Source organism: Protopterus annectens, chromosome 3.part1 (assembly GCF_019279795.1).
Source record: "Protopterus annectens isolate FY-2018-M chromosome 3.part1, PAN1.0, whole genome shotgun sequence".
NCBI lineage: Eukaryota > Metazoa > Chordata > Ceratodontiformes > Protopteridae > Protopterus > Protopterus annectens.
The window spans coordinates 226,392,182-226,416,403 of NC_056732.1; the positions used below are offsets into that span (position 1 = coordinate 226,392,182).

The following is a 24,222-nucleotide window of genomic DNA, read 5'->3' on the forward strand; positions in this document are numbered from 1 at the left end:
TACAGTTTCTTATTTGAAAGATTTGCCTTTCTTTATAAATAGCTTGCTAATGAATTTTGAGAACTACCTGACACAAATATTTAAACTACTGTGTTTTCAAATAAAAATAAGATGGTTGGCATCCCTGCTTCTAAAGTAGCACACAAGGCATTTCTAAGGTTTGGATCTTGAAAAGTAAACCATTAATTACAAGAAGAAGAAGAAGAAGAAGCAGCAGATAAAATACCTGTAACTGCCAAAGGTGTAACAGCAAAGTCCAAAACAGTAAAGCAAAAATCCTGTGACACCACCATGGAAACATATAATAAAATCCTTTTAATGGTTAAAACTCAAAATAGGGAAGATAGTAGAACGTAGTAAAGTTTCCTTCAATGTCCAAACGATAAGTGCTTTCGGATTTCTCATTCTTCAGATCGTATAAGGGTAATGAGAAACTTTTGATTAAAAAGAAACAAATAACCAATCAAACATAAAATTACAGGCAACAACTTTGTTTATAGCCAATAGTCCATAACCCAATCAGCATGAATGAAAAAAGACACACCTTACATTCAGCCAATAACAAAACGCCTATCTTTCAGCATAGGTCTTAAAGGCACTATTACATTTAAGCCAGATGGTTTGTCCACCATTAAATTGATAATCCACTTGGTCTCGTTTTTTTTTTCAGTAAGATTAGAAATGTCACCTTGCTTTAAATCATGATATGTGGTCTAGAAATGTCACCTTGCTTTAAATCATGATATGTGGTCTGAACACCTTTGAATTTAAAGCTATGTGTAGGAAATTGAAGTATATGTTCAGTGAGGGCATTCCTAGTGTCTTTATTACGGATATCTCGAAGATGTCTCAGAATTCTGTCTTTAAATCTTTGGTCTGTTTTCCCCACATAGTATGCATTACAGTCTTGACAAGTAGCAAGGTAAACAAGATGTTGTGTATATTACAGTCCACATAACAAGAGAAGGAATATTCATAACCTTTAACAGGATGGACAAAATTATTTGATGTATCAATGTTTTTACATGCTGAACATTTGTTGCACTGAAAAGTTCCCTTTTTCTTTCTAACGTTGGTAGGTGGATGACCATTCTTGAGGCACAACAAACGTTTGATATTCTTGTTTTTACAAGTAAATTTAGGTGTCTCTCCTACTATGTTACGAAGCTCAACATTGTGCGTTAAACACTACTGAAGGGTACAAAATGAGGAGGGGTGTCATAGAGGGATGGCCTTGGCATAACATGGTAGTTAAAATGCATTTGTTGTGCTAATTCACAGGGTAGAATTCTGCAATAGTGTGTGTGAGAGTGTGTGTGTATGTATGTGAGCATGTGTACTTGCGCGTGTGTGTGTGTGTGTGTGTGTGTGTGTGTGTGTGTGTGTGTGTGTGTGTGCTCATGTGAGTGCATGTTCTGTGAAGGTCAGATAGAGGCAAAGGTCTTGGAAATTCTACTTCCTGGCCTAAATAATATTTTATGAAGTGTCTACAAAGGGAGAGGAATAAGAAAAAAACTAAAAGAAGAAGCAATGCTAAAAGTACTGAATACCAATGTTGTTTTTGTCTTTCGGCTTTTCCCGGTTAGGGGTTGCCACAGCGGAACTCCGCTAATGATTGGCAGTAGATTTTCACGAACGCCGAGGTGCCAGCTCGACATTCAACCTTCAACAAAGGCACATTAATTTACGCATGTCTTTCAAACGCCCACCCAACCGCGGGGAGGACATGCAGACTCCACACAGAAGGCACTCCCCAGTACTGAATACCAATAACAAGACCTAATATTGAATACGCCATTTGTTAGACATCATTTGGATTAACTATGTGGTTGTTTGTGGTTGTTATGGATGCATTTCTGTGTTTTTAGTTTTGTTTACTTAATCAGCTATTGACTGGGTAAGTTCTTGGAAGTTCAGTGAAGTCCAGGAACCTTTTACAGCAGTCAGTGACTTAGGTTAAAAAACAGATGCAGAAAATCTATGTGGAGGTATGTAAGAGTATACTTTATTGATTTACCTAATCAGAAGAAAACACAACATTTGGATCTGTCTGAAATTTTAACCATTTCTAAAGCATTTAAACTTGAAGCAGTTCAATGAAATGTAGTTATAGCAAAGTCATTAATGGGCAAAGATCTGAAAATGTGCATTACTGTCAGTATGGTAAACACAGTTTAGCTGTCCATGAAACTGTGTTAATTTTTTGGAGGTAGCAGTAATATGCAAATATTTAAAGAGTAAAGAGTCAAAAGACATTTGTAAATCTCATGTTTCTTAGCTTAGCTGTTCTGCAAACACAGCTGACTCATGATGATGAGGAATTACACAATGAAACAAAAGCACTTAATTCTCTGATAGCACCTTTAATCTATCTTCTATATGACAAAGACTTTGAATTGTATTTATCTACCCCTGCTGTCATCACCAGCCAAATGGAAAACAAATACAGCTGTTCATGAGTGAAGAAGCTTATTCTTCCCCAAATTCTAGAATCTGTTTGATATTGTTGTACTTAAGTGTTTCCTGGATTTCAAACTAAGTTTATAAATGATCGGCTCAGAAGAGTTTTAGTATGCCATCAATACTTGTAAGGAGATTCAATGGACATCTTGAATTTATGGTTTGAACACTGCACTACCTAACAAACATGTCAAACATCAATTGAGGAATCAGCGTATAACATGCAGAGGGAGAAATGAAATAAATGCACCCCCATTTATGACTGTGATGTAGATCAAAAGCATCATACAGTCTTGATTGTGACTTGATTTTGGAGAGTGCATAAAAGTGTGAAGCTATGAGATTCCTAACATGCTATTAAATGAAATAAAGCATGTGCATCTTCTGTTACTTTTTAAGTCTCATTGTGATCATTGCAGAAAATAAAACATAACTCAATGGCTCAAGGAAAATGAATATGGTCTTGTATCTTTGTTTTGATCACTGACAGCCTCATACCAGAGGAATATAGTTAATTTTTATTCTGTTTTGTGAAACTGACCACACAAAGCTGGTAATCTGAGCATACTTCTTGGTGGTGTATTTTGAAACTTCTCATTCTCCTTACTGGTGTTATACTTTTCATGCATACATGTGTCGCACACACACACACACACACACACACACACACACACACACACACACACACACACACACACACACACACACACACACACACACACACACACATACACACACACACACTTTTGGCATGTGTGTGTGTGTTTGTGTGTGTGTATGTATATATATATATATATATATATATATATATATATATATATATATATAGATCGAGAGAGAGAGAGATAGGTATATGGATAGATATATAGATGCTCATTAAAAACCTAAGGCCATACCTGTGATTCTAAGAACTGTGAGAATGTTAATGCAAGTAAGGGGAAATATAAAGTAATTCTTTGATTGTGCCCCCTTGGACTACTCCTATAACTCTAAGGTATAGTGAATGAGTGAGTATACATAACTAGAAGAAATATGGCACCAGGGGGTGTAGAGGGGCTTAACCCTCTAGAAATAACGCTTTAATATTATAACAGATAATTTTAATTAAAACTTGTTCCCGGCATAACTCTCTGCTATCAACAGCATATTGAAGATAGTATGCTCTGTGGATTCTGGGATAATATGAAGCAGGTGCACAGTGATATGGAGTATAGGGACAGGGAGAAGACAAGAGGCTGGACTCTGCCCTTCTGAGCTGGGAATTTCTGGTTAAAGGTTTATAGTGCCTGAATATTTGAACTGTATCTTACTGAAATTGGTACACCTTGTTTTTGCAGCATTGTGACTAGATCAGGCCTGCTGCTGAATCTGCTTTTTGTTTGTTTTGTTATTTCCTGAATGCTAATTCCACCTAAAACGCTTGGCTTCTCAGCTCTGTGGATCCCTAGTGATATCTGCATTGCTTACTGTACTTATTTCCTTGCTTCGCTTGAAAGAAAGTTACTGTTTGTCGTTTTTGCATTTAAGTTACCTGTAACACATTGCATTTGTTACCTGGCACTTGCTCACTAAAGCAATTATAAGTCAGCACTAAAAATTAAAAGCACTACACCCTCACTCCCCAATGGCCCTTGTTTTCAATTATAAAGGAATTCCCAATATTATTGTAGCATGTCCAAAGGTCAGTTGTCAATCTCCTCTCCAGTCCAGCTGGTGAGTATGGGAATCTTGAGGCAATGTTACAACTGCCTCATGTACACAGACAACCCTCTCCTCCTCCCAACAAATTCCAACACATGTGAGAGATGCAACCATATAGCCAAACTGGAGGCTAAGCTCTCTCAACTCAGTACTGGCATAACCAGTCAGGAGGAGAAGGAAACCACACTCACTACAATTCCAGTCTCAAATAGACCTACCACGACAGCAAACCAAACACATAATCACACAAAAACATACTCGGAGGCTCTAAATAAAGATCTGCCTAAGCAGCAGAGACCTCCAAAGCAGACACCCAAGCAACCGCTACCTCAAAACAAAACACATGCAACACATATCTCACAAAGCCAGTGTGCCGAACAGTCACAGCCCTTAAGGCTAAACAACACACCTGATACACTTGTAATAGGTGACTCTATCGTCAGGCACACTGACGTCCCGCTCACCAGGCTGAACAAGGAGAAGGTCACGGTGAGCAGCCTGTCTGGCACTAGGATCCGCCACATAACACAAGCACTCAGGTCACTCCAAGGCAAGTACAAATATGACTCAGTCACCAAAATTCAACACTCTCTTGGCAGTTTATGATTCTTCATATTCTCCCGGAGAATCTAGATAAATCAAAAACGATTGTAATTATGAATATTTGCCTTTTAATGAAATTATATATAGCCACAAATTGGTTGAACCCAGCCCAGACATCGTGGGAAAATTTCAGATTGTTGGCAATAAAACACATCATAGCGCATAAACTGTTAATTAGTGACCACAAGAAAAATATCAACAATATAAAAATATGGGAGCAAATTTTTAATATTGTTTTGGCTTAGATGTTACTATCCACTTTTTCTCAGGACCCAGAGTATAGTCTAAATCAACCTTAGATTACATAGAGAATGTACAGAAAAGACAGATTGTTGGCTTTGATTTGTTAATGTTGGATTTTTTATTATTTTCCTTTTGATTGTTAGTGCTGTACCTTTGATCAATACATGAGGTTGATATATATGTGAAATTAACCAATGGAAGCATCTTGTATATATTGTATATAATGTGTGAATTTGTAATATGGTTGTGAAAAATAATAAAAAATGATTATTGAAAAAAAAAAAAAAAAAAAACAAATATGACTCAGTCATTGTCCATGCTGGTGTGAATGACCTGAGACGTACCTCCCTGGACTACATGAAAAGAGACATAGTGGAGCTCTCTGAGCATGTAGCCCAGGCTGGTATGACCCTGACCTTGAGTAGCATCTTACCCTCACCAAGAATGATGCCACAATATGAAGACAAGATGATCAATTTCAACAATTGGCTTAAGTATTGGTGTCATTCAAAGGGGATCCAATGCATGTCAGCTTGGGATGATATGCATGGCAAGCCATGATGCTTTGCTAGGGACGGCTTGCACCTGTCACCCCTGGGCTTTCGGATATTGGCAAAGGCTCTTGCTACCCCCATAGTGCCTTTTTTAGGCAAGGCTCAAAAGACAAACCCACCTCCATAGGTATCACAAGGGATAAGAAACTAAGAGTAATGCTACTCAATGCCAGAAGTCTAAACCTCAAGATGTAAACTCTCCATAGCATGGAGAACATCGATATCTGTGCAGTAACAGAAACCTGGTTCAGGACTCCAGAGAGCACCCCAGCACTACCAGGTTATACCTCATACCATGCTTTTTGGCCCCAAAACTTGGACCGAACCACAAAAGGAGGGGAGTATCGATATTCATCAAAGATACCCACACCTCCAGGTTGGTGGCAAAGCACGAAGCATCAGAGACTATCCATGTGCAACTAACAGTGGGTAAAACTTCCTTCCAGTTTATAGCCTGCTACAGACCACCCTCCCAAACCCAGGAACCCCACTCGGCCTTCCTGAGAACACTGGAAAATATGAAGGTCTCTCGAACACCATTATATTGGGCGACTTCAACTACCCAAACATAGATTAGGAGCATTACTCTAGCTCCAACACCCTTGCCCAAAGGTTCCTAGAATTCATAAACTCAAATGCTATGGAACAACTTGTTACCACTCCCACAAGAGGGGAAAACATACTGGACCTGATCATCACCAACATGGGGACTCTATGCTCCAGACCAGAAGTGTATCCTCACTGGTAAGATCAGACCATAAACTGATCTCACTGGATATTCACATCCCGACCCCACCCCCTGCCCAGAAAACCACAGTGAAAAACTTCTCTAAAGCAAATCTCACACTCCTCAAAACCGAGGTGGAATCCTTCAAAGCCCCCGGGCCTGTGGAAAATACGGCCCAGACCGCAGAATCCTTTATAAATGCATTCTATGAACACCTTCAGGAATGCATGGATCATGCAATCCCAAATAAAACCAAGACCCAATCCTCCAAAGGCAGACGACCTGTCTGGTGGACCCCAGTCATAAACAAACTATACAATAGAAGGAGGAAGCTACTACATGATGGAGCAAAATCCCAAAAAGGGAAGGCATCTCTGATCAGTATTAGCAAAAAACTAAGAGCACTCATAAAATTGTCAAAGGCCTGCTTCGAGAGAAAAATTGCACAGGACACTAAGGATAATCACAAGGCTTTCTTTAGTTATGTTAGGAACCTGGGTGGGAATTCCCAGATATTCTCAGAATTAGTCCAAAATGACAAAAAATACACCAAACCCACAGACATTGCCAACATCCTAGCTGACAGGTTCAGCGTAAACTTCTCCCCTCCCTCCCCACCAAAAGGGCAAATATCTATCCCAGCAGAGTGCTGCCCCCTGACATCTCAGATGCTCAGGTGGGAGCCACCCTCTCCAAAGCAAAAAACACAGCATCAATGGGACCAGACGGTGTCCCAGGCTGCGTCCTACATGAACTCCAAGAAGAGCTAAACCCAAACATAAAACTACTGTTCAATCTCAGCCTTACTACAGGATATGTACCCAAAGAGTGGCGTACAGCAACAGTGGTCCCTCTCCACAAAGGTGGTGCCGCAACGGACCCTGGAAACTATCGCCCCATAAGCCTGACTAGCTTGGTCTGCAAAGCTATGGAAAGGATCATCATGGACCTCATAAATAAAGATAGTGGGGATCTACAGACACTGGATCCTACCCAGTTCGGCTTTGTTAAGGGCAGATCCTGCCTTTTAAACCTGGTTGACTTCTTTGAAACAGTCACCAAGGCCATTGACGAAGGGAAGGTGGTCCACACAGCCTATCTGGAACTCGCAAAAGCCTTCGATACAATACCCCACTCGGGCATTATAGATAAGCTCACCAGCTTAAATATAAACCCCTATGTTACTAGATGGGTTGCAAACTGGCTCAAGGACTGAACCCACATGGTTAGAATTGCTGAAGCCATGTCAGACTCCAAACCAGTTACAAGTGGCGTCCCACAAGGCTCAGTCCTGGGACCTCTCTTGTTTGGTATATATTTCTCGGAGGTACAGGCCAACACAGAAGGACTGTGGCTGACCATGTTCGCAGATGACTGCAAACTGGGCACCATAATCGACTCTCCAGCCGACACAAGCATCCTCCAAAAGGGCCTCATAGAAACAGACAACTGGTGCCAGAGCCATGGCCTCAAGCTAAACGCCAAAAAGTGTATAGTCATCCCCTTTGGCAAAAACAAAGTGCCCACAAATTACCACATAGGTGGTAATCCATTAAGTACAGAAGAAGTAATTAGGGACCTGGGGACCCAAGTTGATAGCAATCTCTCATTTGACAACCACGTGGCCAAAGTGGTTAGAAAAACATTTTATATAGCCCACCTAATCATGAAGGGATTCACATCTAGATTACGGGAGGTCATCGTGCCTCTTTACTCATCCCTCATCAGGCCCATAATCGAGTACAATGCCCCTTTTGGGATGTACCTTACCAAACACCTGCAGCAACTGGAAACACCCCAAAAGTATCTCACCAAGAGGATCAAAGGGCTCAAACAGATGCCATATGCTGCCCAGTTAAAGAAACTCCAGCTCTACTCAGTGGCATACCGCCTGCTCAGAGGTGACCTGTGCCTGACGTATAAGGCCATGTCCAACCCGGAATTAAGGGACATGCTGCACCTCAAAAAATCCAAATCCCATCGAGCTACACGCTTGAGAGACTTGAACCTCAGCACTGAAATAAATAGGACATGCTGGAGGGACAGATTCATAACCCAGAGGCTCCCTTCACTATGGAATAAAATCCCAGTCCAGGTTAGGCAGAGACCCTCATTGATTCTCTTCAAGAGGAGTCTTGATGAGTGGATGGGAGATCATAGGTTTACCCCGGGTATCACTTCTGTGTCACTGTTAGACAGAGACACAGTATACTAACCTCGAAAAAGGGCATAGCAAAATTAATTTAAAATAGGTGGCGAAAGCCAAACACACTCTGGCTAGGCTTATAAATGCCCTAGGGCAGATAGCCTAGTATGGACCTATGAACCTTTGAGATTAACTAGTGGTAAAGTTTGCCTCCACTGGCTCCTCTGTGAGATACACTGCAAATGTCCTCTTATCTGCCTTTATTGGCTATGCCTTCCATGACCATGGGAGGTCCAACATTTAAAATGGTTAGACACAGACTACATTAAGTCAGACAGCTAAGGCCATTGGGGACACAGCCTCACATTCACCTATGAGCACACAGCCTGCCATGCACAATTGGGAGTGTCATCTAGGTCATGTCCTTTGACACTCTTCTGGATCACCATCTAGAAGGCCTTGATAGCCTAACACACATGGTCATGCAGCTGTACCCCTTCCCTGTCACCTGTGATGCACAGGATGACGCTGCTGCTGATGAACAATGACCATTTATGAGTAATGGTGTGATAACATCACTTAATGCAGTCCATCAGGGAGAACACTCATGGTCACATGCTTCCCACCTTATCTCTCATGGACAACATCAAGCCCTTACACCACAATCAAATACCATCCAACACAGTGGACACCATCAATGGATAAATATGACAGTTCAGCCTCACTATTGGGAGATGTGATCTCTGACTCCCTACAGTGACCCCTCCCCCAGAGTACATGACTTTTGTGTTCAGTCTCTTTAGAGTAAATGGCTACCATGTTCATCTCCCATGCCCTAACTTTCACTGTGCCCCTCACAACCACCAGTGCAAGTGATAGTGACCTGCCCTGTCCATCCCTAACCTGTGTAGGTATGTGGCTATGGTAATGCATGCACCAACTTATTCTGTGTTCTCTATGCCATGGTCCCCAGTTTTGGAACAGTTGACACATCTGTATCACTGTTACTTTGTCACACCTCACCTAACTCTTCACTCAGCCTTCATCTGCTGAAACAACCTATGTGAAAGGTCCTGCCAGATGTTAACCCACTACTCTAACTGACAACATGATACCATGCTGTGCAGCACTGTATACATAACAAAAATATTACTGTAGATTTTAGGACTGTATTGCAGTGGCTGTCCTGACAACATGTGGGATATGAAAGGATCTCTTTAGGAGACTGAACTCCTGTTGAACTAATACATATTTCAACATGTGCTGCACTATAGGCCTTTTCTGCGTGATGTGGGGGCTGCAGATAAGAGTCATCAACCAGGTTTCTAGGGTATAGCTGGCATTATCTGAAACTCACAACAAATGACATACTATGTGTTGCTTGCTCCTTGTTTACATAGCACCTGTGTATATAGCGTTGTCTGTCTAACCTGAGCCTGCACTTAAAACTCTCATTTAAAAAAAAAGATATGTGCTGTGTGACATTTTATCTACGTTTCTGAATTAGTCTGCTATTTTAGGTTTCAGCATTTGCATATACCATGTGGCTCATTTGTATAAAATTCCTAAATCCCATGTCATTATGTACAAATTACCTTGCACTGAATAACACACTGTTTTGAGCCTTGTGTGATTATGTTATATCTCTGAATCTACAAAACATATTAATTTGCATCACACATTGTTGTAAACATCTATGAATCCAAAGTCCTTGGTCTCATGCTTTTGACAGGAAGCCAAAAACATAAATATGCACACACACACACACACACACACACACACACACACACACACACACACACACACACATATAGATAGCACCATACAAGTTATTCAATCGGAAATCACAATGTGTGTGTGTGTGTGTGTGTGTGTGTATATTTACACAGATGTATAGTTGTAGGTATAGTTATAGATATTTCTGTGTATCTGCTCAAGTGTCTGGCTGCATACTGCTTATGCCGAATGTTTGTATGTTATGAAAAAAAAGTGCATAAAGTGATTTCATATAGGGAAGCAGAAATTAACTTGGTATATTTATAATATTTTACAGAATAATATATTTATTTTAACAGTTTTGTATGCATTTATATACTATATGTTGCACAGAAGAGGTTATTTCTGTTTGAAATTGTCTTGCTTTTCACATGGATTGTCTTTAAAGCATGACACATTTTGGATAGCACAATTTATCAAAAATGTCTTATTTGTATTATATTAATTCACAAGGCAAAATATTAGTGGGTGCTTAAGGTACACATTGTGATGTAGTGACACTAAACATTTTGCTTCTCTCACTTGTGGCCTTTGAGATGAAGTATGGCCAACATTAACCAACTGACCCTACTTGTCACTAGCTTCCATAATCAGAAGTGAGTTTTGATAGGAAGCACTAAATATATTAATCTATTTTCTGTATAATGTTCAAGGTGCATGCAACTGCATAGTGGTCATCAGTATTTCAATTGAACTTGCACTGGGATGTTATGTGAAAAGTAGTGAAAAACTGAAAACAAAGTTAGAGAACTGCAATTAACTTACTACTAGCATGATGAGAATAAAAAAGGAAATAAAGATGAGCCTTATGGTGGTGTAGCAGTTAGCATTGTCGCCTCACAGCTAGAGGCTCTCCAGTTCGATTCTCTGCTGGGGTGCCTTCTGTGTAGAGTCTGCATGCCCTCACTCTGGTCACGTGGGTTTCCTGTGGGTGCTCCAGTTTCCTCCCACATTCCAAAGACATGCAGTAGGTGGATTGGACACTCTAAACTGGCTGTAGGTGAGAGTGTGTGTGCAATTGAGTGGTACAAATGAACTACCATGGCAGGGCTAGCCACCTGGTGGTGTAAACCTTGGCTCCAGATGATGTGCAAAATGGGAAAAAGGGGTGAGGATGAATGAAGATGAGCCTTCCCAAGAATAGCATATATTCTCTTCTTTAATATCTGTGCTTTATTCACTTTTGATTTAGTAAATTAAGTTAAAGTTGTTTAATTTTTTGACATTTTAAATAAAAGACGTGGAAATGTTAGTTGGACATTCTGGTTCAGCTCAAGGGCATACTGGGTTTAAACTCTGACTTTGTTCAAATATCAGCCTAAACTCTGGGAAGCCAGGTGACAAAGGAGAGTAGAGATAAGGTATTGTCTGTTTTTATCTCCTAGTGGGGAGGGTTGTGATCTTGTGCCTTAGGGTGTATATACCATCCTATATCCCAAGTGAAAATTGTAGACATGAAAACAGAGTCTACTTGCCAGGGCTGTAAGATGGTTCACAAAAATGAGAGATGTAACTTACAGTGCTGATTAAGGTTGCCAAATCTGGGAGAGGCAAGAACCTAGACATTTTCTTCCACATGCTGCTCAGTCTTGTTGGACCCCTTTATTTGCCTTATTCTGCCCTGACTTCTCCACTCCTCTCCCCACCCAAGTCATTGTTTTTTTTTGTCCATTTGCCTTCAGATGCAATCACTTATCACTGAAATTATGCTTGTAATAAAATTGTCATCTGGAGGTGGTAACCTTACAAACACTGGTATTTTTTTTTCTTGCTGAGGCAAATGTAATAGCAGAGTTTGTAAAAATATTCCCAAATTACCAGGTGAATCTTTAGTTTTCCAGATTGCCTGGAATAAAAATGGATAGGTAGTAACTGTAATGCCCACTGAACACCCAGCCCTGCAATGCAGCTATGGATTCATAAAAGATGAATGGCTTGCCCTCAATGAGGAAAAAAAAGCTGTTGGCTGCCTGAATATTAGCCATGCTGCAGAGAAATGGCAGTAGTAGTTTCAATAATCAAAGTGTAAAGGGAAATGAAATGTGACAAAAATAGATTTACATTCTGTATTCAGTATGTTCATGCTGCATATATGTTTGCCTAAGTGATCTCTCTCTCTCTCACCATTTCATCTTCCTCATTGTATTCAGATGATTTTTAATATTTCAATATTCACGTCATTATTTAGAGTAGCATGATAGTTTTTGCCATGCAGTTTGTTGAACAGAAATGTGCTCAATTATTTTATATGAATGTCAGTCTTATGACTGCTGCACTGACCAAACATTTGGTTTGTGTGAAAGTTACAGTAAAAAGAATGATATTTTGTCAAAAAACTACTTGTAGAGCATTTGTAGGATATAAAGTATTTAGGATTATAAGTTGGCCTGAACTGGGTTACAGATGAGTTTTTTGTTCTGGTTACTACAAGAATTAGGGTTAGGTTCATTAATAGGGTGGGGTTTAATGATATTGTCAGTGTGGTAGGTTGTGAAGCTATAAGAAAGAGCATGAGCTTTTTTCCTTTAAGAAATTATAGAAAATTATGTTTATCATTACCAATACTGTATATTTGATCAACATTTGTTTAGACAGAATAATTATCTGGTTTGGGATTTTCAAAACCTTGGACTAGATTTTGTGAGTGTTCTCCTAAACATCTTAAACAAGATTGCTTGATCATCAGTAGTCCTCAGGAAAAAAAAAAAAAAGACCAACAGTATAATGTCAAATGCTTTTTCCATTGGAAATAATTACACATTTTCTAATTGTGCGACAGCAGTGGTTCACCTCTTTAAGGACATTTTTTTCCCCTTCTTCGACTTGGTATGACCATTAAGTTGGAATATATAAGTTTGGAGGGTGGTGGGCTTACTGCCCACATCAGGAGATGCAGGAGTACTTCATTTTGTAAAAAAAAAAATAATAACAAGTAAAACGGAGTTCTTATGGCCCTTTTGAATTTCGGCATTTATTCATCATTTTGGAACATCGACTTTAAGGAAGTTGACGTTTCAAAACAGCAACTTTTATGGGCTTCAGTTATTTTGTTTCTAAGCAGATATAGAATGATCATTTTGCTTGTTATTTGAGCTGAAATTATTTTTAAGAGCCTTGCCATTGGTACCATAGGAATTTTACATCAAGATCTTATATATTTTGTTAAAAGGTTAATATGATATTTTTTTAGAATCAACAGAATGCTAGAAATCTATAATCTAGCCTAATATTTGGAGCTGTACTCAGTCACAAACTGTTTATTTCATAAACTCTAAACTAGTTTAGTATTGGCAAGCACTTCTGCTCTAGGAATAAAAATAGTAGTATTTCAAAATCAATAGCCAAACAGTGGCTGGGGTTTATATGCCACCTTTAGGAGAGTTTGAGGCTGATAACCTCTGCATACCGCTTTCTCAGAGGCGATCTCTGTCTAACGTACAGAGCCATGTCCAACCCAGAATTGTTGAACATGCTCCATCTTAGCAAAACCAAATCTACTCGAGCTACATGCTCTAGGGATATAAACCTCAACACAACAATGAATAGAACATGCTGGAGGGATATATTCCCTTTGCAGAGACTTCCCTTACTATGGAACAGGGTCCCGATCTACATAAGACAGAGCCCCTCACTGTCACTCTTCAAGAGGAACCTTGATGAGTGGATGGGTAACAGAAAGTTCACACCGGGGATCACACCAACAGCACTACTAGATAGGGGCCAAGGGTACTAGCTGCTAGTACAAGGATCTAGGGAACTACTAAAGGGGCGGTGAATACCATACAACGTGGCTGGGCTAATATATGCCTTAAGGCAGATAGCTCATTACCAACCTATGAACCTATGAACCTATAATCTTCAATAAATAGTGAAACTAACTTTCCCCTAGTCAGATCACAGGATATAAATACTTGCCTTTTTCTCTAAAAGTAACAAAGGCTCTTTTTATAGCTACTGCACTTCATAATATATTTACAGGTTGTAATGCTGACAGCAATTACATTTAAACTTATCACATTTTCAGGGGTGAATTTATTTGCAGATGCTAAGGATATCCTACTGAGCATTGCCTAAACAATGTTTGCTCCCTTCCTCTTGTACTACTATCATGGTAAAAAACGATCCAGATATATTATTTAAAAGCTACTTATTTTCCTCATTCTTACCCTGTGGAACATAGGAATTAGACATTGTGACGCCCCTGCACTGGCCCAGTAATCAAGTAGGCTCAGTCCTCACTAGCACCAGTGAGGGAAGTACACATTGGGAGGATAACAACTACACACACAGTGAAGCACAATTTCCCATAAAAGCACACAGAAATCAAAGTCAGTCTGGGGCTGATTTCTCCCTCTTTCTCCAAATCCCCAATAATATTTCCCACTGGCACAGCTATAGAGTTGAGTCCTTAGCAGGATTCCAAGCCAAGTCCTTCCGGCACTCTCTCTGTCCAATCAGTGCTTCGTGTTCCTACCCAAGTAGCTCTCACACACACACACACACACACACACACACACACACACACACACACACACACACACACACACACACACACACACACACACACTTTGAGATTTAATTTATACACAAACACACACCTGGGAAAGGCTGGCACAGGTTTACTAGTTATGCCCCCTTCTGCCCAGGCCATAAGGTAGTTATCACTGCCACCAGAACCCCTTATCAGCTACTTTAAGGCCGTTCCCAAAGGGTGACCAATTCTACTGTGTAATGTTACCATTATCCAAATGGTAAGTGTGCATCATCTTATTCAGTTTTTTCCAGCCCTACCAGTTTGAACCAAGTACACGATGGACTCCAAGAGGGGACATTCCCTTACTCGCAGCCAGAAGAGGCCTCGGATCTCTTATGAACAGCAGATTCAAGACTTAATCCAAACACCTTGGAGGATCTAGTATTTAATATCTCTTCACAGGAATTAACACGAAGACAGGTAAACATTCTTAATAAAGGTTTAGCCTTCGTCCCAGCTACGCCATCAAACATCATTGCTGTACTGACTGATTTAAGACTTTTTTCTCAGAATGTAGCATTAAAGCTTCTGTTTGCTAACTCAAATTCTAACAGCGTTCAATGTTTTGCTAAACCAACCCTGTTTAACCCTCAGTTACACCCACTGCTTAATTTTTTTCTTATGGCTTGTGAAAATGAAGTTTATAATTTGTTTAACAAACTGGTAAGTCAGAATTTTTTTAATCGCTTTAGCCTTGAGGGAATTAAAAAATAATGCTGATATTGTTTTCAGACCTATGGACAAGGGAGGGGCTATTGTAGTTATAGATACTGCTTTTTATGATAATTGCATGAAAGAGTTGCTTGATGATGCTGAAACTTTTATGCTGCTTAATAAGATAGATGTTTATAAACTCATTGATGAAGTGCATAGATACCTGTATGACATGCTTTTAAGTAAGTCCATTACTCAAGAGATGTATACATTTTTATTAGTAGAACATCCATTCTTTCCCCCAATCCATGGTCTTCCTAAGATTCATAAAGACCTGGCTTACCCACCAATGTGCCCTATTGTTTCACGGCAAGGTTGGGTTACAGAATCATTTTCTATATATAAAGGGACTGCTAACTAGGCTTCTGCAGTACTCAGAGATTCTGAAAATGTTCTTAGTTCTTTAGGGGAATGTATAAAATCAGCTTAAGTTTTCTATGAATAATGTTCTTCTAGTTACTATGGATATCTGTACATTATTCACTGTTATTCCTACTGATTTTGGTTTACAGTCTATTAGATCTTTTTTATGCACAAACAGTAAGTATTCTACTCAGCACATAAATGTGATTTGTGCATTACTGGAAATAGTATTGCAGTACAATAGTTTCATATTTGGCAATAATTTTTTTCTGGCAAAAGCAGGGTGTAGTCATGGGCACACCCTGTGCTAACAGTTATGCCAGTTTAGTATTGGTGGACTGGGAGGCGAAAACGGTTTTATCAGATCATGTTTTCATGAAGTATTTAATTTTTTATAAATTATTTTTTGATGATATTTTTATGTTATGAGGAGGCTCTGTTGCTACATTAGAAGATTTTGTTTCTTTTTTAGAAAGAAGTACTTTTTGTTTTAAGTTTACTGTACAACATTCTTATGAGAATATTAATTTTCTTGATAACTCCATCACAATTAAGGAAGGTAACACCTCATTATATAGAAAGGCATGCAGGAAGAATTCCCTGTTACATAGAACCAGTATGCACCCCTCTCATGTTTACAAAAATGTTGTGAATGGCCAATTCCTCAGAATGTCTAGGATACATACAGTTGATAATGAATTTTAGGAACGCATTAGAGATGCTGTCCTCTGACTTTCTTGAGAGGGGCTATCAGAGACGAGATGTCCATCAGACTTTACATAAAGTGAATAGCTGGAGAACTACTACTGGGAAGCCCTATTTTTGAAAGGGAAAACAACTGGTGGTAATTTGATTGCTAAGAAGGCTTTACCTAACTGCATTGTTCCTTTGACTTACAGTAGGAATGTTAAATTGATTTGTGATATTATTCATAAGAATTGGCTGATTTTATCATCTGATGACAACATTAGAACAATTGTGGGTGATAAACCTCATTTTACATTTAGAAATAGTCTTTCACTCAAAAGGCAATTGTGCTATAAGTGTTGTAATGTAACTAGACCCATAAGTGATAAAAAAGGGACTTTTCCATACAAGACATGTAGTGCTTAATAATTTATGTCGAGTAGTAACTTTTTTGTTCACCCTGTTACATACAAGAAATATATATTTGATTTTTACTCTGATTGTAAATCTAATAATCTGGTCTACCTAGCATACTGCACGTGCTCTACAGCATTCTATGTGGGTAAGACCAATAAGAATTTGAAAACTCGAGTTTTGCAACATATGGGTGATAGTAGAAGAAGCAACTCACTTAATGCATTGTGTAAACATATAATTTCTAATAATAACCATTCTTTTAAGTTTATTGTACTTGAATTGCTTGGACATAATATAAGAGGTGGTGATACTGTGAATAGAACTGAACGTATGAAATTGAGTTGGATTTTATGTCTTGGGGCTCATAGATCCCTGGGCTTAAATGTTAATGTTCTTTTAAAACCTGTTTTACAGGCTCGACCATTAAATCACTGAACCTTGCCTTCTGGTTGGTTGATTAGGGTTTAAATTTGAACTGTTCTTAATTGTTAACATAGATCTGATGAAGCACTTGTGTGTGAAAGTGCTTATCCAACTTTCTTTTGTTTAATAAAAGTGTTTATGCTTTTAGTCATGTTGGTTGGTCTGTTTGGTTTTACTTTGATATTTTCAGTTGTATTAGGCCACCCTTCAGTTGTTTGCTTTATTTTATTCTTTGATTTTTCTGAGAGATGTACATCTCCATGGCCAGTCTGATTTTCCTTCTGGTTGTTATTCTGTGAAACAGCTGTGGCTAAAGCTGCAATCATGTCTGCTTTAGTCAGGTTGGCACACACCAGTCCTTTAGCCTGACACATTTCAGCCAACTGGCTACTTGTCAGCTTGCCATACTCCTCTGCTGATATGCTTGCCTGCTCTCCCTGACTAACTAAGCTAACAAAAAAAAATAAAACAATTGTGATATGAACTCTGAATGTTCACTGTGTGACTGATTGAGAGTACAAACACCTTCAGTGATCACTCTACACAGGCTACATGAATTCAAGATCCACACCACTACAAGCCAATTAGTATGTGATGTGGCTAACTCATCACTATCAACCAATTGATATGTGATGTGGCTATCCCACCACTGCCACCTTTTCATATGTGATGCCCCTGCACTGACCCAGTAATCAAGGAGCCTCAATCCTCAACATTAGCACCATTGAGGGATGTACTCATTGAGAGGATGACAAGTACACACACAGTAAAGTACAATTTAGCTTAAGAGCACACAGAGATCACAGTCAGTCTGGGGATGGTTTTTCCCTCCTTCTCCAGATCCCCAGTAAGACTTGCCACTGGGACAGCTATAGAGTTGAGTCTGTAGCCAGGGTTCCAAGCCAAATCCTCCCAGCACTCTCTCTGTTCAACCAGTGCTTTGTGTTTCTGCCCTAGTAGCTGACACACACACACACACACACACACACACACACACACACACACACACACACACACACACACACACACACACACACACACACACACACACACTTTGAGATTTGATTTATACATAAACACACACCTGGGAAAAGCTGGCACCGGTTTACTAGCTATGCCCCTTCTGCCCATACCATAAGGTAGTTATCACTGCCATCAGATCTCCTTATCAGCTACTTTAAGGCCCTTCCCAAAGGGTGACCAATTCTACTGTGTAATGTTACTATTATCCAAATGGTAAGTGTGACCAAGACTTCAAAGTCTATTTAGGAGTGGCCTATACAGTGTCACTAAATACATATGCAAGTACTCTAAGAGCTTAAATATCTCTAAACAAACCAGCCACAAATTAAAGGTTTAAATATATTTAATAATAAATAATACAAGAACAAGACAATACCCAATAACTCAACACAGTGAATACAGAATTCAGAATCACAGGAAATATTTTAAAACAACAGTGCAGGACAGTCTCAAATAAATACAGAAAACATCTAAACTTATCTTTACTATATTCCTATATATATCTAAAGAAATACTATACCTAAATCTTACTTATAGAGCAAAGCAAATGCAGATGAGAAGTGCTGAATGGATGCTATCAGATCCAAGACAAGATACAAAATGCACAGTCTCTGAGAGAGTTCCCAAATTAATATTAAAACATTACTGCTGAGTCAGCTGGATGACATCACTCTTTGTCACCTGCCTTCAGTTCCCGGCTAACAGAAACCAACATCTATATGTCAAAAAATTCTTATCTCTCAGATGTGCAGCTGCTAGGAAGTAACAGAGCAATAAAAAACACTTTACATTTGAAACCTAGTAATTATTTCTGTTTCAAGACAATAGGAAAACCCCTAGCTCTAGACATTGTGTGTGCTTGCTGCACTGAAACTAACTTTTTATAGCAAATCGTAAAACATTTTTAACTTATTTTCTTGAAGTTTTGCAAGTTAACTCTGTATGTTCCAACTTCTACCATTAATATAGTTTATATACATTTCTGTTCTTTTCCAGTAGGGTACACTGTGATGACATTATTGAATCTCAGTACATAACATAGAGTTCAACACATACTTCTGCACCAGTAGTTTAATATCCACATAGCATATAATTATCTTATATTTGTAAGACAAGCCTATGGGTCATATTAATATTTACAAATGACATATGATTATTTACAAAATCCCAGATAGCTGGGTTGGCAGTGTCACATTTCTATATAAATCATATTAATATTTTCAAGTGACCCAACCACAGCCAATAAGGCATAACAATGTACCCAACACTCTAGTCATAGGTGACTCTATAGTCAGGCACACTGATGTTCCACTCACCAAGCTAAACAAGGAGAAAGTTACTGTCAGCTGCCTGTTGGGTGCCAGGATCTGCCACATAATGCATGCACTCAGGTCACTCCACAACAAGTACAAATATGACTCGGTCATTGTCCATGTTGGTGTGAATGACCTGAGATGTACCTCCCTGGATTACATGAAAAGAGACATGGAGGAGCTCTCCAATCTTGTAGCCCAGGCAGGTATGACCCTAGCCCTCAGTAGCATCCTGCCATCACCCAGAATGATACCACAGTACAAGGACAAAATGATTGACTTCAACAATTGGCTAAGCTTCTGGTGTCATTCTGTGGGGATCCAGTATCTGTCTGCCTGGGATGACATGATCGACAGACCATGATGCTTTGCCAGAAATGGCCTGCACCTGTTGCCCTTGGGATTCCAGGTACTGACTAAGGCTCTTGCCACCCCTATAGTGCCTTTTTAGGCAAGGTTCAAATGACAAATTCACCACCGTAACAGGTACAAGAAAGCAAAATCTGAGGGTAATGCTAGAAGTCTAAACCTCAAAATGCACTCACTTGAGGCACTCCTTAAAATGGAGAACATTGACATCTGTGCAGTGACAGAGACCTGGTTCAAGGCTCCAGAGAGCATCCCTGCATTACCAGGCTATAATTCATACCACACCTTTCAGCCACCTAACTTGGACCGAAACACTAAAGGTGGAGGCATGTCCATATTCATTAAGGATATCCACACCTCCAAGCTAGTTGCTCAGCATAATGCATCCGAGATTATCCAAGTGCAACTAACTCTGGGCAAGCCCACAATCCAAATTGTAGCTTGCTACAGATCCCCCATCATGCCCCGGGATTCCCACTCCTCATTTCTTGATACACTGGAAAATATTAGGGTACAACCCAACACCCTAATAACGGGCAATTTCAACTACCCCACCATTAACTGGGAAAACTAGTGATGTACCAACTCTTTTGCTCAACGTTTTCTGGAATTCATAAATTCCAATGCCTTGGATCAACTTATCCACACCCCCACCAGGGGCAGCAATATTCTAGACCTGGTCATTACCAACATGGGCAACTGGTGTTCCACATCAGAGGTCAATTCTTCGTTGGTCAGATCCGACCATAAGCTAATCACCCTAGACATCCACATCTGGCCCGACCCCTCATTAGGGAAACCACCCCGTAAAAAATGTTTCCAAAGCCAACTTCACGCTTCTTAACACAGAAGTGTCAAACTTCATGACACCCATCCAGATAGACAACAGAGGTATGATTGCTGAATCCTACACAAATGCACTTTATAAGCACTTGCACAAGTGCATGGATCATGCTATCCCTAACAGAACCAAGATGCTATCCTCCAAAAAAAGGAAGCCTATCTGGTGGTCCCCTGCCATAAACAAACTCTACAACAGAAGAAAGAAACTGCTGCAAAAATGAGTGAAATCACATGATTGGAGGGGTCTATATTAAATTAGTGAACATTAAGAAAGCGAACACTAATCCATCGACCCCTTTTAAGTGAAAGCTTAAAATCTTGAACACCCGGAACAGCGATTCCACAAAAAAAAAAAAAAAAAAAAAAAACTAATGTGGGAGGCTGTGCCCCCCCCCCCCTACTTAAATATACCAACTCTGAGATTGCACCACAGTGGAGGAAATGGCAAACTTCAGAACCAGCCCAGCAATTTTTTTCCCTGTGAAAAAAATCACTTTTCCGGGTGTTCAAGATTTTAAGCTTTCACTTAAAAGGGGTTGATGAATTAGCGTTCACTTTTCTACGTGTTCGCTAATTTAATATAGACCTGATTGGAGGAACTCCCTTGTCAGCCTTAGTAAGAAGCAGAGATCCCTCATAAAATCCTCCAAAGCAAGTTAAGAAAAAAAAAATCACCACTGTTTCTAAAGATAACCACAAAACATTCTATAGCTCTGTCAAGAATCTCAATAGCAACACACAGATCTACTCAGCACAATGGCACTAAATATACAGAAAGTACAGTTTTGTACCTACCATAAATGTAGATGTCCGATAGGAATGCATCTGCAGTCTTCACAAATGGGTTGTCCTGTCGTCAGGCAGCCCAAAGTCTGGGTCTGGCTTGGCTGGTGTCACACTTCACCCTATAAAGGCATCAGCTCAGTGTTTCTTGCCCCAGATTCCAGGTGCCCTCTTGGATGGCTAAATTTGGATAAATGCCAAAGTTTCCAAATAGTAGAGAGCAAACACACAAAATAAGCATGTATGTACATATATACAAACAAATACACCATAATAGATCCCCAAGCTAGCTGAAGGTTGGCAAATACCCTAGGAGTACCTCAGAGGGAAGGAGGTGACTGCAGATGCATTCCTATCGGACATCTACATTTATGGTAGGTACAAAACTGTACTATGTCCTTCAAGGATGCATCTGCAGTCTTAGAATACCATAGCTAAACTAGGAGAGGAGGAATGAGTAGAGATTATGGTGTAGTTAGGATCCCTTGCAAAACAGCAGTGGCAAAACCAGCTCGGGATCTAGAGTATAAAGGTAAATTATAATGCTTGGCAAATGTATGCACGGAGGTCCAAGTAGCAGCCTCTATAATGTCCTTGGTAGCCACTCCTCGTAAGAAAGCTGTGGTAGTGGCTGTAGCCCTTGTGGAGTGAGGCCTGATGTTCTCTGGAGTTTTCTTTCCATGATAGGAGTAACAAAATCTAATGCAATTTCCTATCCATTTGGAGATTGTCTGTTTTGAAATTGGTTTTCCTTCCTTCCTTTTGCATATGCTACCAGAAGCTGGTCAGTTTTCTATTGGTTTTGTCCTGTCCAGGTAGTAGCGTAATTGTCTATGCACATCCAAGGTATGTAGTAGCCTTTCTCCCCTGTTCTGTGGGTTGGGGAAGAATGTAGGAAGGTGGATAGCCTGATTTAAAGAGACTCTGGATACCACCTTAGGCATAAATGTAGGATTTGTTCTCATGGACACTCTATCTTGATGGAAGATCAGGAAGGGTTGCACTGCCATTAATGCCTGGAGTTCAGAGACCCTTCTTGCTGAAGTTATTGCCAGCAGGAATGCAGTCTTCCAGGATAATTATTGTAATTCTGCTGTTGCTGCTGGTTCGAAAGGGGGAAGTGTCAATTTTTCTAGTACAAAGTTCAAGTCCCATGCTGGTAATGGAGGTTTCGGGGAGGTTTCACATTTTAATTCCTCTCAGAAACTGTCTGAGCAGAGGATGCGAGAAGACAGGAGGATCCAAGCTGTATTCTGCTGAAATAGCTGAGGCATGTATCTTGATGGAAGAGTAAGACAGGCCTGTATGGAAGAGCTCAGGATGTTGGCTATGTTCACCAGTGTCACTTCTTGCCCTTTGCAGTACTCCAAGTGAGATATCTTTTCCATTTTGCTGCATAATTCTTTCTTGTTGAAGGTCTTGAGCCTCAGGATTATGTCCTTAACCCTTTGGGATAAATTTGGGTTAATTGTTGTCATGTAATGTTCCAGGCAGTTAGCTGCAGAGTTTTCAGGTTTGGATGCAGGATGTTGAAGTTGTTCTGTGTTAACAGTAATGGGATCAGGGGCAGTGTCCATATTTGTTCCCGGGACATGCTCCTCAGCAATGGATACCAATGTTGTCTTGGCCAGTCTGGAGCTATCAGAATGATCCTCGGATGTTCCTCTTTGATCTTCAGAAGCACCTTGTGCATCAAAGGAAGTGGTGGGAATGCGTATGCTATCAGGTTTTTCCAACTGAAAGATAGATGTCCACCTTCCAAGCAAGTGGGTGGTACGTCCTTGTGCAGAATTTCTTTAGCTGGTGATTGAGTGGGGATGCAAACAAGTCTATTTGTGGTAATCCCCATTCTCTTGTGATGGCTTTGAAGATGTCCGGATGCAGCATCCATTCGTGGGCATCTGTGGTAGTTCTGCTTAATATGTCTGCTAGAATGTTTTCCTTCCCTGGTACATAAATTGCTTGTAACTGAATGTTGTAGCCCAGAGCCACATCCCATAGGTCCAGTGCCAGCCGGCATAGAGGATATGAGTGTGTGCCTCCCTGTTTGTTGATGTACCACATAACTGTGGTGTTGTCTGTCCTTATCATCAGCTGACCTTCTTGGAGAAAAAGTTTGAAGGCCTGGATTGCCAATTTTACTGCCATCATTTCCTTTAGATTTATGTGCAGGTGCAGCTGGTCTTGAGTCCATAGGCTTTGAATGCACCTGTCCAGCATGTGTGCCCCCCAACCGAGGTCTGAGGCATCTGTCGTGATGGTTTGTTTTGGTTGGCTTTTGCAGAAGGGCAATCCTGAGTTTGATTGGCAGGCCTGAGCCCACCATAGGAACTCTTTCTTCAGGCAGGGAATCATTGGAATTTTGGTTTCTAGGCTGTGCTTGTGTTGAGACCACAAATTCTTTAGGTACCATTGTAGCTTTCTCATATGCAGCCTGGCATGAGGGACCAGTATTATGCAGGATGCCATGAAGCCTAGAGCTTGCAGCACTTTTCTTGCAGTTAGATGGTTCTGCTTTGTTAATGCCAAGAAGTAGAGAAGCT

At 40.0% G+C, this 24,222-nt stretch overlaps 1 protein-coding gene across 1 annotated transcript in view; it reads right to left on the reverse strand.

Annotated features, from left to right (window-relative positions):
• Window positions 1-322: 322 nt before the first annotated feature.
• Window positions 323-24,222, reverse strand: part of LOC122797654 (copine-4-like) — a 1,365,845-nt gene continuing 1,341,945 nt past the window's right edge. The window contains exon 11 of the mRNA XM_044066195.1: window positions 323-434. Within this exon, the coding sequence (XP_043922130.1) occupies window positions 323-434 (112 nt within the window). The remainder of the gene's footprint in view (window positions 435-24,222) is intronic.